Consider the following 13,962-nt stretch of genomic DNA (forward strand, 5'->3'; position numbering starts at 1 on the left):
TGGACGACAGTGAGTTCAATGGCACAGAGGCATACGTTTCATCTGGCTGCGGCTACACAGGCAGTACTTGTTAGCAAGATAAATTCATTGTTTGGTTTTGGTCTTCTTGTGGGATTTGTTGATGATAATAAAAAAGATCAAATATGCTAACCTTAACCTTTAATGCAAACGCTGTGTGAATTTTGGAGCGCTTACAGTGCCAGTGATCGCACTTGGATCGTGATGCTCTGTCGGTAAACATTTCGTAGGATGAAAAATACACAAAAACACTATTATCAGCATCAAACCTCTTGCTTTCAGGCCTGCTGAAAATGGATGTCATGCTCTATATTCATGAGGACAACAATAAGATACAGAAAGAATAGATATTTTATTTTGATTACTCCAGTTTCCGTGATTATAAATACATTCTATGGACATAAACATAGAAGTAACAGGGCATCTTTAGTAATCTGTACAATGACACTGAGATAACAGAGATTTATCACGATGTATTTGGGCTCAAAGACCATTGGTTTTCTTGATTACAGTCCTAGTTTGCAGTGAAAAGTGTGTTACAGTATCTGGGTTTGATGCCACCAAAAAAAAAGCTCCAGTGCGGGACGCTCCTTGTTAGGACAACCTGAAAAATATGCCAGTGATTTGTCTATGCTGTGAGGGAGTAAAGGAAAATTGTCAAGAGTGCATTTTTCACAAGGAAATAATAGATTGTAGATGTTTTGACACAATGCAGTATGGTTTCCCTTTTGGAGAAAAACAGGCTATTTAAATTGAAAGTACAAGAGTTTTGATTCAGTGACTGAGTCTGCTCTGCTTGCCAATAAGAAACATTCATTAACTTCTTAGTCAGCAGAGAAACACAGTAACTCAAGAAAATTAGACCTTAAATGACTGTAAATTACGGGAGTACAGGCTATGGCACTTAGAAAAGTAGAAGATAGAGAAAATGGGCATGTCATGTCTTTGTGAGACAGAGGTAGAGCTGCTTAGATTGCATTTTGTGTGAGGGAGGTAAGAAAAAAAAAGCGTTTGTGCACGAAAGAGGAAGAAGAAAGCAAAGACGAATGAGACACTGGAAGAGAGAGATGAAGGTGAGGGAGAAGGTGAGAGGAAATATAGGTAACACCATGTTCGCTGCGGTAGAAATAAAATTCTCAATATCTCCACACACACACACACACATGCGAGAAGAACCCCCACACACCTGCAGCTCTTTCCCAGCGGGTGGCACTGTGTAATTTGGCACATCCATTTCCTAGCCTGGGTTTGTCTTCAGTGCTGTCGAGGCAGTCACAAACCCCATCGGGGTATTCCAGCCAATCCTTGAATGATGTCACTTTAGAAACACTCTCACTGAACTGCAAACAAACCTCCACCATGGAAAAGAAACTCTCTCAAAACTGTCCCATTTTTTTTCTCCTGCTGGTGATTCTTGTCATAGGAAGTTTGGACTAATTTCATCAAGCCTTCAGGTGTCTGATTGCGGAAGGAACTTGACCCCGTTTTTCTCTTGCTGCACCGCACCACTGCAGTTTCCATGGTCTTTCCCTGTGGTCCGACACTTAATTATGTGGCTCTTCACAGGGCCATGTATCCCAAACTGTGTCCCCGAGGCCACCAGGTCTGCCCCTGCCAATACTCAGTGACATCTGCTCTGCTTTAACAGCATATGGGAAAATTACATGGCAAAAAACAAGTTGCCCTCCCATGACATTTCTTCCCTTTGATAGTTCACTCTCAACTCCACCACTCAATTTTAGCTCAGTGCCACTGTATGTGTGTGTGTGTGTGTGTGTTGGAGCCAATGGAAACTCTTGCCACTGCACACGAATCAGACGAGGCAACAGTCCACTTTCAGTCATGTCCTCTCTTAAAGGGTTAGTTCACCCAAATTACATTAAAAAAAAATCAACATTTTGACAAAAAAATCTTTCAGGTTCACTCCCTATAATTCTTTCAGGAGCTGTCCTCCACATCTTGCAAACCTGAATTAGCAGGCAGCCCATACTCATATTAAATAATAAATGAATAATGACTGGAATGTTGACTGGGATTTTGTAGATGGTGCTAACAGCATTTGAAATGATATTCAAACTGTAATGATTTTTCTGTATTTTTTGGCCACACATCACATGTTGTAGACTTGTTAGCAAACAGCTGCTTATTCACACATCCAGCAGGGACTGAGCAACATTAGCATTTATTTGGAGTGCTGTTTCTGGCCACCTGTCCAATATTCGCTGTCCTTTAAAATGAGGAAACATGAGAATCAGAGCAGCGAGACTGAACCAAAACAGTAAAGGTACGAAGCTTAATAAAACACGCTGAAATGTAGGGCTGAAGGAGGCTTCACAGCTGGGTGGTTACCTGTGAGTTAGTCCCTCTGGATCATATACATATTTCATCGACTGTAAATGTAAAAACACTGATCACAGGAGCGAAAAAAAAATCTGAAACAAGAATCCACAGATCTCATTATGAGCTTCTTTCACCCAAAGAAATAGTCCTAAAATGATTCAACACTTTAAAGAATGTTTTTGCAGCTGTTCTTTAAGAAACAGAGGTTAATTTGTTTTTTACTAACATCCTCAATATCATCTTTCAATGCTGCTAGGACCACAAACAAAAGTCTATGTAGTTGTTGATGTATCAAGATGGGTACAGAAATCTCAGTTCCTCAAAACCATGATAAATAAAACCTTACGTTTCTGCATGGTTAAATCAAGGACTGTGTGAAAGAATGTTTAATTGCTCCATGACATCACTCACAAGTTTCCTGAAGCTCATTGTGTTCCAGCTGTCGCCATCTTGACAGTACCAAAGCAAACATGCTCTTAATTATGCAGAATTTGTGATATTAATACAATTCAAATGGGTGTGTTATAAAGATTCACATCCCATAGTGGTGTCATAAATGGGGAAGTTAGCTTTCAAGACCAGAACTGTTTTTGTAGCAGGCTTTATGTGTGTTTATTTTAGCTGCAAAAGTTGAATTTTAATCATGGGGTCGCTTTTGGAGGCAGCCTCAAGTGGCCGCTCAAGGAACTGCAACTTTAGACACTTCACCGCTGCCTTCATTTTTCAGCTCCTGCAAACAGTCTAAATTCCAAAAATAAATTCATTAATGCAAGGTTTTTATGCTAAACCTTCATCAGGCATTTGATGCAACAGAAATATTACCAAATGAATGTGTTTTTGCAAGGTAGACATTCTGACAAACTTCTGAACATGCTTATCCCTCTCCTATACACCTGCCTCATGCAACAGATGTGTGAGGAAGTCCTTTGTTTTAAAGTAAGATATATATATATATATATATATATATATATATATATATATATATATATATATATAATCTGGGTGAATTGACCCTCAAAGAACTTATTAGGACTCAGCCAGAAAAGGTTACATCCATTTTGTATTCTGGAGTATTTTGTAAAAATCGCTTTGCTCTTGAAAATGTCATCGGTTACATGATGCTTCTTCATTTTATGCCACATAACAAAGTTCCGCTGATAATATTGCTACTAAAACAAGCTCTTATTCCTTTTGCAAGCACACACACTCAGCCAAAATGAAATGCTTCTGTATGTATGAGGCAGCTCCAGGTAGAAACCGACTGCTTGGTTCTTTCGTCGTGGCTGTGGATCACTGTAAGACGGTGGCTGATTAGGAGGTGAGCCCCATATAAGGCAGGATGAGCAAAAACAAGATGACTCATATAGATCAGTCTCCAAGCAATTTCCCTCAAATAACCTCTTCTCTCTTTATGCTACTGGCAGGATCGGTGATGAGCTGACCAGACTGTGCTTCTCGCTTTGCTGCGTCTCCAACCATTAAATACCAAGGGAAGCTGTAATGAAATACTTCATAAAAATGTTGAGGTCTACGTGCATGAAGTAGCTAAAAATTTCAACGCTGATCTAGGATCACTGGTCAGGTCGCATTACTGCTCCTCACTGTAACGCAGCAGACAATCTGTGCTACGCCAAGGTACTTAATGAAAATTGTCAGTTTTACTCGCAGAATCAATAACTCCAGTTTTCTCCTCGAGAATAACATATAATAGGATGCAATGTGAGTACATCAAGGCAATCTCTTCACAATCTCCCATTGCTGCAGCACTACTTTGCATGAATTACAGTAAAATCTCGAGTTATGCACGCAGATAGGCCCCAAGCTGTTAGCCTGTTTTTCTCAAAGGTTTCAGCGAGAGAAAAGGAGAGAAAGAGGAGGAGGAGGAGGGGAGAGAGGAAGAGGGGCGGTAGAGAGGAAGTCCTGGGGGGAGCCTTGCACTTGCTGCAAGAATATTTCTTTTTTAACTCATTCAAAATGGAAATAATAAAAAGTCATAAAAAGGGAGGAAAAGAACTTTGATCAAGAGAGAAAAGAAAGTTTAGTGAAACTTTATATTCTTCATTTTTTTACAGTTTTAATTTGGCACATGGCACAATCAGCATGTATGCATCTGGTATACATAAATAAATATTAAATATTTTATACATAAATATACATATAGAGCTCTTACAAAGACACCTAGCGTGGTCTTGGCCTGGTATGTTTCAAATGACAACAACAATACATAGAAATTATTTGTGTTGGTGCTTTTCAGTCTGAACAGTGTTTTAATTGTTTTGTAAGTGGGACCGATATCTCCATAGAAGCCCTATACATATATGTATGTATGCCCATATTTATATATATATATTCAAAGAAATACAAGTGTGCACTGATATAGGTTTATTCAGTGCAAACAGGCCACTGTCTGCTTTTGAAGAGGAACTCTTACAAAGTCAATGGAATCATGTCAGTTAGTTCAGTTGAATCTTTAGCTATTTTTTCTTCTCTTACACATAAAATAATAGATTTATTTTGTAATCTTTAAGCAAAATTAGACATATATAACTTTAAAAATAACAAAAGTGCTATTTTGCAAAGACAGACACCCAGAGACGCAGCAGAAACACTACTGTGATGAACCAAAATCAACAACATGAGAAAGTACTCAGCCCCCACCCCCCCAAAAAAACCACACTATATAACCTACAAACAAAAAAAACAGGTGCACGGACACACACACACACACACACACACACACACACACACACACACACACACACACACACACACACACACACACACACACACACACACACACACGAACACTCGCGCACACACAGTCACACACTTTCGTTCACACACACTCACTCACTCACCACTCTTGCATTTGCAAGTTCCGACAATGTGTCTCTTCCTTTATCTCAGCCCCTTGACTACGCTTGCACGCAAGGAATGAGAAATCATTTTCACATGCACACAAACACACAGGTGCTCTAAGCAGCATGTGTACGTGCACACTTTGTGGAGATAATATCGGATAGCTTAACAGATAAATTGGCTGTAAAAGATGCACTTTTTTTCTTAACAAAACAATCACAGTAACATAGTATTTATCTCTTGGCCTTCTCATCTCCCGGCAAGAGCTGTCCCAGACAAATCATTACTATACGAGCTAAAAAAAAAAAGAAAAGAAAAAAAAAAGATAACACCATTTGTGGGGCTGTTGTGTTGATATGCAACAGAAAAAAAAATGAGTTGCCCAAAATGGGTTTTAAAATCTCTACGTCTGCATATCCTCTAGATTCCCATCGTGGATTCAGTCTCTCATCTGTGAGTCTCATCTGCTTGTAACACACTCCACATGGAATAGTCTCAGGGAATAGAAATAATGACAAAAAAGAACAAGCTTTGTAAGGCATTGAAACGTAAAACAAAACAACGAAGCAATTAAGAACATTTTGCGAATATTGACGTAGAGGCCATTGTTCTAGATGTGTCTCCCGCAGGAGGAAGGGATGGGAAATAAAAAGCACTTCTCTTTGTTTTTGTTATGAATTCAAGAAAGAAAGTGTTGATATCTCCTCAGTCTGCTTAAAAAGGCTTTTAAAATGATTATTTTAGAAAAAAACACTGCAGAAAGACCCCCTCCCCTGTTCAGGAGAAGGGAAGCAGTTTGATTTTGGCAGCTCTGCACAACTTGACATCCATAGAGAGCTCTCAGCAACTCTCCTCGTAGTAAAAGTCTAGTTAAATCTCCTCACGTTTTAATCCGTCTCCTGCCCTTCCCCTCCCCTCCCCTCGCAGCCCTCCCCCTTCCCTGTGATATTTATAAAACACAATCCTCTCTTCCATTCGTTCATCCTCCTGCTCCTCCTCCTCTGCCCCGCCGCCGCTTCCTCCTCCTCCTCCTCCCCCGCCTGCGCTGGCTGCCCCTGGCCTCCTTAAAGCTATACGCGGGTGGTTGAGTGGGAGTGCGGCAGGCCGGTGGAGTTGAAGCCGGTTGTGAAGGTGTTGTACGGGTGCAGGTTGGGCATGCCCACCAGGGAGTTGGGGATCATGGTGATGGTGTTGGGGGTCATGAGCGGGATGTCGTCCGGAGAGCGCCGCAGAGTGAGTGTGTAGTCGGGCAACGAGGCCAAGCGCAGCGCCCCCTCGTTGCTGTTCCCCGCCTCGCACTCGTGGTGCGTCTGGTTCATCTGCAACGACATGATCTCCTCCTCGGGTGCGTGGTGGCCAATGTCGTTGGAGGTGGTCTGGCGCTGCGGGCTGGGCTGCCCGTGGCCGGAGTCCTGCCGCCGCTTGTCCTTGCGGTAGTAGAGTGCCGCAAAAGCCAAAACGTTGAGGAACAACAGCGAGGCTCCCACAGCGATGGTGACACTGAGCTCCGTAGAGTAATCCCTGGGGTTCTCTACCACCAGCGGCCCTGTCTCCTCATCCTCGCTCCAAGAGTCTTTGTCCTCACTGTTGTAGGCCGGGGACATGGGGGGCCGCTTGGTGTTGAACGGCCAGTTTTTCCCATTGGGCCTCTTGGTGGACAAGGTGTTTTGCGTGGTCTCTGGCGGGGGCACTTTGGTGGTGGTGGAGGTGTAATGGAACATGTCGTGGAGGTTGTACAGGTGGGGCACTAGGTGTTTCCAGAAGGCCACTTTGGTGGCACGGTAGTGGTCGCGCACGCGTGGCTTCAGGCCGATATGCAGGTACAGCTGGTCCTGAGGGTTGTACTTGGACCAGGCCACCTCCTCAAAACGGTTGGCCTTGGTGTGGATGAACTTGGTGTCTTGAGGAACTGGTTTGTTGGGATCCCTGCAGACAAGAAAGAACGAGAGACGTGATAGGGTGTTAAATGAGATTCTGGCAGTACATTTAATTATTCATGCTTTGACATTCATTTGGGGACGGAAGCACATACAAATAAAAAATCGAAAACATAACAGTATGAGTCACAGCTTACATTTTGGAGTGAAAGGGGCTCAGCGACTGGAGAATTTATTGATCTTGCTTTTCAAAATCCACAATACCAAGAGCATAAACCTGCATCAACCAACCAACCAGCCAACAGCTGCAGCTAATAATTGATCCAGGTGTGCATGCTGCGCTATATATCACGCTTTCTGCTACTGCATCATCATCTTATTTTCTCCAGGCCTTCGTGCAGCAGGATGTAGTCACTTTCCCCTTTCAGCCACCTCTTTGTGGGGCACAATGCTGCTGTCTGTCTCACCCCCCTTCTCCTCTCTCCCAGATGTTGTTCTTATTTCAGTTCTGAGGCAGCCCACCCACAAAAAACCAGGGCAGAGGCTTTTAAAGTAAACATGTATGAATAAGTCAGCAGGCTTTAGGGCTCGCGTCAGGAGGCATCTTGTTGTTGATAATCCAATGCTGGTGGAGCTCCTACGCTAATTGCTCAGGGAAGGCAGCACAGTGTGCATTGGCATCCAGTGTACTGATGTAAAGTGGACCATATTAATCAAGACACTAATGTAGAGACTCGTGTGTGTCTCTATGTGTGAGTGCTGATATGAGCATGTTTGTGTGTTTGAGACTGAACACGAGAGACAAAAACGGATGTGAGAATGAGCATGAGAAAGACAGTAAGATAGAGATTTAAAAAAAAAAATAGATGCAGTACCTCTTTTGATCTACAGAGTTCACTGTTCCACTTTTCAGCTTTCGCCACATTGCCTCAAATGGCCAACCATTTCAATTACAGTGAAGCTATTGATTTATTGAACAAATTAACATATAGCAATCTCCAACAATCACACAACTCTTTGTTGCTGTACAATGTCAGGAGTGGGAGTTCTGTGGCCCTTGGTATTGCTTTGGTACTGATGAAATTACTTTCTGTTGAGAAACCTGAAGAATACTCCTGCAGCCTTGAAAACAATGTAATTGATGTTGGAGCCGCAATGTTAAAACCCATGTTGTTGCGAGGAAGCAAAGATCTGCGCGACATTTCTCTAAATGTCATGAAATATCCCCTATGTGGGTCTTATTGCAATGTCAGTGGCAAGCAAAGTTCAAATTTAGTTGGGGATTTAGGGATATGGCGGCTACAGTGCTGTGTTTTTCTTTTATCTTTCTTTTTTTTTTTTGGCACGGGCAGATAAACCTTCCAAACATGGTTAAGAGAATTAAAAGCCATGCCAGAAGAATTCACCGTCCATCCTCTCTCTTGTTCGTTTCTCTGCTGTCAATTTTTCTTTTTCAGGTCAGTGCTTCTGGGAGAGGTGAGAGGGAGAGAGAGAGACAGAGGAAAAGAGAGAGAGGCAGAGGCAAAGAGAGAGAGAGAGAGAGGGGTAAAGCAAATTGAGATGGCTGGAGCCGAATCCCTGGACCTGGGCCGGTGTCAGCAGAGCAGCCCGTAAATAACCTCTTTTATTAGGCCCGTAATGATCCCCAATGAATATTGACAGCCAGACAATGATGACTTTGTAGCTGAATATCAGTAATTAAGTTTCAAAGGAGCGGGTGGTGGAGGTAAGGTCATATTGATCTCCCTGCACGCATCATGCCAGAGAACAGGATGTCAATGCAGCAGCCTGATACGTGGTTGTCTGCAGCCTGCGTGCTTCATGAATTCTCCCGGCGCTCTTGTGCGGGATATCGCACACATGCATGCAAGCAAATTTTCTCCCGCCTCGGTCTCTCGCACACATATACACGCACGCAACCACCGCCACGGAGGTCGGAGCTGTCTCGGTTAATGTGAATTCTGTATTTTCACAACGCTGCAAATGTTCCCATTTTTGAGGAGGGTCCATTTGCCTAATTGTGATGGCAAAAATATTGCAAAGGTACTTGGCTGGATCTCACAAAACAACCAGAGTGTGCAGGGAGCAAGGGAGCGGCGGTGCAGAGGAGTTAGAAAAGCTCTTTGGTGGCAGGCTGGCAGGCTGGTTCAGTGCAAGTGAAGATGAATAATTTAGGGAACACAAAGAAATCAATGTGGCATCTTTAGTTAATTTGATTTGCCGCATTAGAGAACAACTGGCTGCCTTATCTAATTACACACACATATGCTTGGGTAATTGTTGCAAAGTCAATAGTAAACAGGCTACATTCCTTTGAACATTTTCTCCCACTGCTGCTCAACTTTGGGGCTGCTCTGTGGCTTTGAAGTCCTGCCCTGAGCTGAGCAGTCGGAGGGAGAGGTCTGAACTCGGTCTTTTCTGCTCAGTGTGGCGAGGGCTACAAGGTTACCCTGCTCTGTTTGTGTCGGAGCTCACTGGGCGATGCATCGTAGTCAGACCCTTTAAGATATCAAGCGACTGCTGATCAAGATGGGCCGAGGAATGTTATAAGTTACCGCACAGTGAGGAATTTTCATGAGAGATAAAAAAATCCCAACTGAAAATGCTTATTAAACATTATCTTAACCTGTCAAATCGCCTCTGGCAAGCTGAAATTAAACAGGGTGAGGGTGCGATGGGCTGTGTAACCTCTGATTAAAGCTGACACTCTGCACTTGAACCTTGCGGTCATCGAAACATCTTACATTCAAACATTTGGGAGATAAAACTCTGAAAAGTGCGTTGTCCAAACACTCCCCGAGCTCACTGCGTGCGCTCAGCTCGGCAGCGAACGCCTCGTTGTGACTTGCACGAACAGCCCTGGCATGATGTGATATTTGTGGTCCTGTTGGGCTCTCACAGCTCCCCTGCATTAGCTGATAGCCTGCCTCCTGTCAGACCTCCCACCTAATCTGGATGGTCATTGAAGCTGTGGCTGGACTCCCAGGCAGAGGAGAGGGATTATTACACCCATAAAAGCAGGCGTTTTAATGGCCTTTCAGATTTCCTCTGATGTGTTCATATGGCTGTGGTACTATAAACCATCACCTTCATCTCCTCCTCGGCTCCCCTCTCCAACCTCGCGACCTGCTGACCCTTCTAACCTAGGCTTGCCATGCGTGTCTAAGTGCTCCCGTGTGCTTGCGTTTGATCGACTGGGAGTTTGTGTATGCATGCTTCATGTCATGTCTGTCAGCTCGCGCACCTTGTTGTGTGTGTGTACTATATTTGTGACACATAATGGCATAATGACCTCTTGGCTCACACAAGTGCGACACTTGAACACAAGACATGTCACGATCCACAAGGCCGTACGCGACAGGTAGACACGATGACAACGGGCCTCTCCAGGCTGATATAAGGAGATGCCTTCTCTAAGGATTAAACAGCTCTTCTATAAGTCGTCGTGCCACCTGGGTGACAGACATGACTCTCGGCTCTTGACTCTGCCTACACATGTGGCAGAACGAGACCTGAGCTCATTACCTATTCCAAGCCTTATCTGCGAGCACTGATGTAAAAGGTAGATAAGCAGGAAGAATGAATATCATTTTCTTTCTTTTTTCATTTCCCATGTACCTCCTTTCCCTTTTCATCCTGATGTAATTTGAAGCGCTTGAATGATCATAGACCTAGCCATCACCAAATCTGAAAAGACACGTTTAGGTGCCCTAAGGCAGAAGACAAGAATCTATTTTCACTGCACTCAAGGTCTCTGAATCCTGAGCTGAGTGTAGCTTCTCAATATAAAACAAGGAACATGCATTAATTCAGCGGCACTGAAGCTCATTTTGCAAAGCTGCAAAAATATGCAAAATTAAAGCCTGCTTTCTTTTATTTATTTATTTTTTGGTTATTGTTGTTACTGTTGTGTAACAAATTCATCCCCTGCAGTTGTTTGTGTACTTACCAGGTAACACAATGTACGGAGCTAATTGTAATTTTCACTGAAACAGAAGGTTACCAAACACCTTTTCCTGCATTCTGTAGGGTTTTTCTTTTCTTTTTTTCATTAGAGAAATATCCTATAAGAAATCCAATTCTGTTTGTAGACTTTGTCTCGGTACAGCGCGAGGGGGGCAACTCCAGCACTGAGCAGGCAAATTATCAGGCTGTGCTCTTTTACCCTTCATGTGGCTGCACGCTGGGGCACAGCGCTGAGTGATGCGTGGTTCATATTTAATGGCAGCCTTCGGTTCAGCAGGCTAAGTGATGCAGGGCGAGGCGCTGTGACTTTGGGCTGTGCAGGAGTGTTGGAGGACACGGCTCTCGGACCACTGCTTATTATGGATGCCATTGATTTGTTTGATTAGATGAGTGGCAGCAAACAATACACCTCCCCCATCCTCCAACACCTTCTCTACACTGGCTTTCTCTTGCGTTTGCCCGGTGAGCAGCTTTTGACTGCATCTGATTTGCTATTTCTTTTTTGCACTTTATTTATTTATTTTTTTACATTTTTCATTGTATTCATTCTAATTTGAATCAACCACTTGCTTAAAGATGTGCACATGCAGATCCACTTCCTCTTCCTCTCCTCCCCTGCTGCCCTCCTCTCATTACATTCAGTGCACAGCATGGACACCGATCAATGGCATCCAGACCCCTTAACAAGCCACACCACTTCCTTACCTTCTCTAATGCAAATCAGGATATTGGCTACAAATCTCCTATCAAGTGAGTGCCTATTTAATGGAGTAGGTATAGTGGCTGTTGGGGGCTGTGTTGTTCCACAGTGCCAAACATTCACAGACTCCCGGTACAGGTTGAGTCGGCTCTAACGAAGGAAAACTAAAAAGAGAGAGCGGCGAATAAGAAGGAGAAAGGACAAGGAAGGAGATCGGGGATGAGTGATGTAACTATTAGACAGCTGGGGCAAAAAAGAAAAAAGAAAAAAAAAGAAAAAGGCTCAAGTTGTGCATGAATGAGGTCAGAAGGGAGAAACAGCTGATGTGTCTGTATTACTAATCTAACAGAGAAGGGATGTTCGACTGAAGGAAAGGAGGAAAACAAAAGAAAACTCAACTAGCAGTGCGGTAAAACAGTGCGGTGTTGGCTGTTAAACCGCACCATAGACACGCTGTAGTCTTTTCTTGCTGCATTTGTTTGGTCGGCAGCCATTGTCACTAAAGGAATCAATACTGCATATTTTAGCTCATGTAGGAAACGTAATACACGAGTAGATTTTCTTTTCGTTTTTTTGTATAAAATAATGAGAGAAAGTAAGTTGGAGGGAAAAAATTCAGCACATGACAGCGCGCTGCTCTTTAACTACCTACCAAGGCCCGGCACAGCATGTGGCACAGCTCCCACATGGAACAGGGGAAATGAGCACCAGCCAGTGGGAGAAAAAACACCAAGAAGTAGAAAGATGGACCAACATATTTATAGCACTAATGATATATAATGATTGATCTTTTCCGGGCGTTTCATCATTCTGCCTTTTCTGAAGAGTTCTGCCAGTGTTTTTGTGTAAAGTCGCATCGCTGTGCCTGTATTAGTGCTGGAGAAGGCGTAAAAGTCGCCGTGTGTGGACTTGTGGCAAAAGTTGTGGGAAAAACAGTTCAGAAGAAGCAATAAAATGCAGGCCAATTTTGCCTGTCAATACGAAAACAAATGCCGCAGCCAGAAAAATAACTCGGAGTGGAGTAAATCCCCAGCTTCCGAAACATCCCGAACTCTCAGGAAAGAACAGCCTCACAGTGTAAACGCGCGCTCTCTCGCAAACACTCACACACATGTGCAGACACACACACTAAGAAGATTTGACAGTGTGCACGCTCTGCACGCTTTTATGCTTCACTGACACTGATGGAGACAAAAAAAAGGGAAGGGATTTGCCCTGTAAAGATGACACATGAGAGCCACGGCCAGGAAGAGCTTTGGGGGGAATGCTGCTATGATACACACTGTTGACATGCAGCCCAAGTGTCTCAACATCGTGTCACACATGTTTCTACAGCCGATTTAGAGACAGGGGCAGGAAGTGCAATCTGGGTCAGTTCATTACGAACATCTGGAAGGGGAGCGGGAGCTGCTTTACAGATATAGGCAAGATGGCTGTTGGACGGGCCACGAAGGCGAAGGGAATTCAACTGGGTCTTAATTAAAAGTACGTCCTCTAGAGCCAGATTGGGTTGGTCGGTGTTGGAGGAGAGATCTATATCCCCTAGTTTGGTCTAAATGAGGAGAATGAACTTCAGAATCTGTGGGAAATGTCTCACATCCTCAGCACCCCCTGAAGAGATGATGGTAGATTCCTTTAGCTGCAGTAAATTTACCCTTTAGAGCAGCACGCAGTCTTTGTTATTATGCTGGCATCTAATCCCAGGCTCTTTACCATCTGAGTGCCTAATTGTGGTTTGCCTGTAATCCGCTTGTTTGGAGTTACGCCAAGGCGACACACCATAGGATGGATACCACATAAAACATGGTGGGCACGGATCAGAAAACAGTTTATCCTCCCGCTGCTCTGCTCCTTATCTCAATCAATCAGTGACATGGAAATCTACAAAACTGACACGGGGTCGGCGGTGAAGTGCAATTTGTTGTTTCTCCATTTCTTTCGTCCCAGGGTGAAGGTCGGGTTACAGTTGGATCAGGATTGCTGTCCATGCTGCTGTGTTGGATCTGAGTTGTTGTAGGTATGACAGACAGACTGTCATCATTCATCCGAATTAATTTGGTTGACAGATCCAAGTCTGGAGTCATTCAGCACAAAAAGCACCATGCGTTGTTACCTTGAGGCCTCAAACTTTTCTCATTAAAATTAAACGCACTGTCTCTTCTTATAACAACAGACAATATTCTTGAAAGGACAAGTAATAAA

At 43.6% G+C, this 13,962-nt stretch overlaps 1 protein-coding gene across 2 annotated transcripts in view; it reads right to left on the bottom strand.

Annotated features, from left to right (window-relative positions):
- Positions 1-351: 351 nt before the first annotated feature.
- The window catches only part of nlgn3a (neuroligin 3a), a 126,994-nt gene continuing 113,383 nt past the window's right edge, over positions 352-13,962 (bottom strand). For both annotated transcript variants that reach the window (XM_022192173.2, XM_022192174.2), the window contains one exon: positions 352-7,143. In XM_022192173.2, the coding sequence (XP_022047865.1) occupies positions 6,288-7,143 (856 nt within the window). In that variant the 3' untranslated portion in view covers positions 352-6,287. The remainder of the gene's footprint in view (positions 7,144-13,962) is intronic.

Source organism: Acanthochromis polyacanthus, chromosome 10 (assembly GCF_021347895.1).
Source record: "Acanthochromis polyacanthus isolate Apoly-LR-REF ecotype Palm Island chromosome 10, KAUST_Apoly_ChrSc, whole genome shotgun sequence".
Lineage (NCBI taxonomy): Eukaryota > Metazoa > Chordata > Actinopteri > Pomacentridae > Acanthochromis > Acanthochromis polyacanthus.